The following is a 1504-nucleotide window of genomic DNA, read 5'->3' as shown; positions in this document are numbered from 1 at the left end:
TTTTAACGGTCAAAGCGAACCCAACCCTTTCATTTCGAATTCAAGAATTCGGAATGAACCAAACCTCCCTAAGTAGGATTCGAACCTACGACCAGTCAGTTAACAGCCGCCCGCTCTACCACTGAGCTACTGAGGAACAACGGGAAATTTGATCTCATAGAGTTCAATTCCCGTTCTCAACCCATGACCAATATGAGCTCGAAGTTTCCTTCGTAACTCGTGGAACTTCTTCGCAATGGCTCCGTTCCATGCCTCATTTCAAAGGGAACCTCAAAGTGGCTCTATTTCATTATATTCCACCCATATCAAAATTCCACTCATTTTAGATCCCCCTCTTTGGTGTCAGTGAGATAAGAGATGTCGTTTCTAGTCTATCTCTTTCTATTTCTATATAGAAATATGGAAGGTTGAAAAATCATTATATAAATATATGGATTTAAAATTAGATAATAATCCGGAGATTGCAATAGATAATAAAAAACAGAAGATAATAAAAAACAGAGGTTTGCGATGATTTTTCAATCTTTTATACTGGATAATCTAGTATACTTATGCATGAAGATAATGAATTCGGTCGTTGTGGTCGGACTCTATTATGGATTTCTGAGCACATTCTCCATAGGGCCCTCTTATCTCTTCCTTCTTCGAGCTCGGATTATGCAAGAAGGGACCGAGAAGAAACTATCAGCAACAGCTGGGTTTATTACGGGACAGCTCATCATGTTCATATCGATCTATTATGCGCCTTTGCATCTAGCATTGGGTAGACCTCATATAATAACTGTCATACCTCTACCCTATCTTTTATTTCATTTCTTCGGCAATAATAAAAAAAACTTTTTGAATTATGGGGACAAGAAAAAGAATTCAATACGTAAATTTAGCATTCAAAGAATATTCTTTACTAATCTTATTTTTCAGTTATTTAACCCCCTTGTCTTACCAAGTTCCATATTAGTAAGATTAGTAAACATCTATATGTTTAGATGCAACAATAAATTGTTGTTTGGAGTATTCAAATCCGCACGAATCGGATTTTTTGAGGAGCATATCGAGAGAGAATTGGATTTGGTTAGACAATGTGTGGTTGGTAAACAAGGATCGGTTTTTTAGCAAGGTACGGAATGTATCATCAAATATTCAATATGATTCCACGAGATCTAGTTTCATTCAAGTAACGGATTCTAGCCAATTGAAAGGATCTTCTGATCAATCCAGGGATTCCATTAGGAATGAGGATTCGGAATATCACACATTGACCAATCAAAGAGAGATTCAACAACTAAAAGAAAGATCGATTCTTTGTTCGGATCCTTCCTTTCTTCAAACGGAACGAACAGAGATAGAATCGGAGCGATTCCCTAAATGCCTCTCTGGATATTCTTCAATGTGCCGACTATTCATGGAACGTGAGAAGCCAATCGAAGAAATCGAAGAATTTCTTGGGAATCCTACAAGAGCCAATCGTTCTTTTTTCTCTGACAGATGGTCAGAACTGCATCTG

General features: G+C 37.4%; 1 protein-coding gene across 1 annotated transcript; it reads left to right on the top strand.

Moving 5' to 3' along the window:
• The first annotated feature begins 470 nt into the window (after nucleotides 1-470).
• Nucleotides 471-1249, top strand: LOC127743763 (uncharacterized mitochondrial protein AtMg00370). Its single transcript, XM_052255945.1, has one exon. The coding sequence runs from the start codon at nucleotides 511-513 to the stop codon at nucleotides 1111-1113; it is 603 nt and encodes a 200-aa protein (XP_052111905.1). The 5' UTR covers nucleotides 471-510; the 3' UTR covers nucleotides 1114-1249.
• The last annotated feature ends 255 nt before the right edge of the window (nucleotides 1250-1504 follow it).

This window comes from Arachis duranensis, unplaced genomic scaffold (assembly GCF_000817695.3).
Source record: "Arachis duranensis cultivar V14167 unplaced genomic scaffold, aradu.V14167.gnm2.J7QH unplaced_Scaffold_110577, whole genome shotgun sequence".
In the NCBI taxonomy this organism is placed as follows: Eukaryota; Viridiplantae; Streptophyta; class Magnoliopsida; order Fabales; family Fabaceae; genus Arachis; species Arachis duranensis.
The sequence above is the reverse complement of the archived record's forward strand: the minus strand, read 5'-3'. Positions and strand labels throughout refer to the sequence as shown.

What these genes read in the sequence shown, in the direction of transcription:
- LOC127743763 (XM_052255945.1), top strand. Translation starts at nt 511, where the DNA reads ATGATTTTTCAATCTTTTATACTGGATAATCTAGTATACTTATGCATG.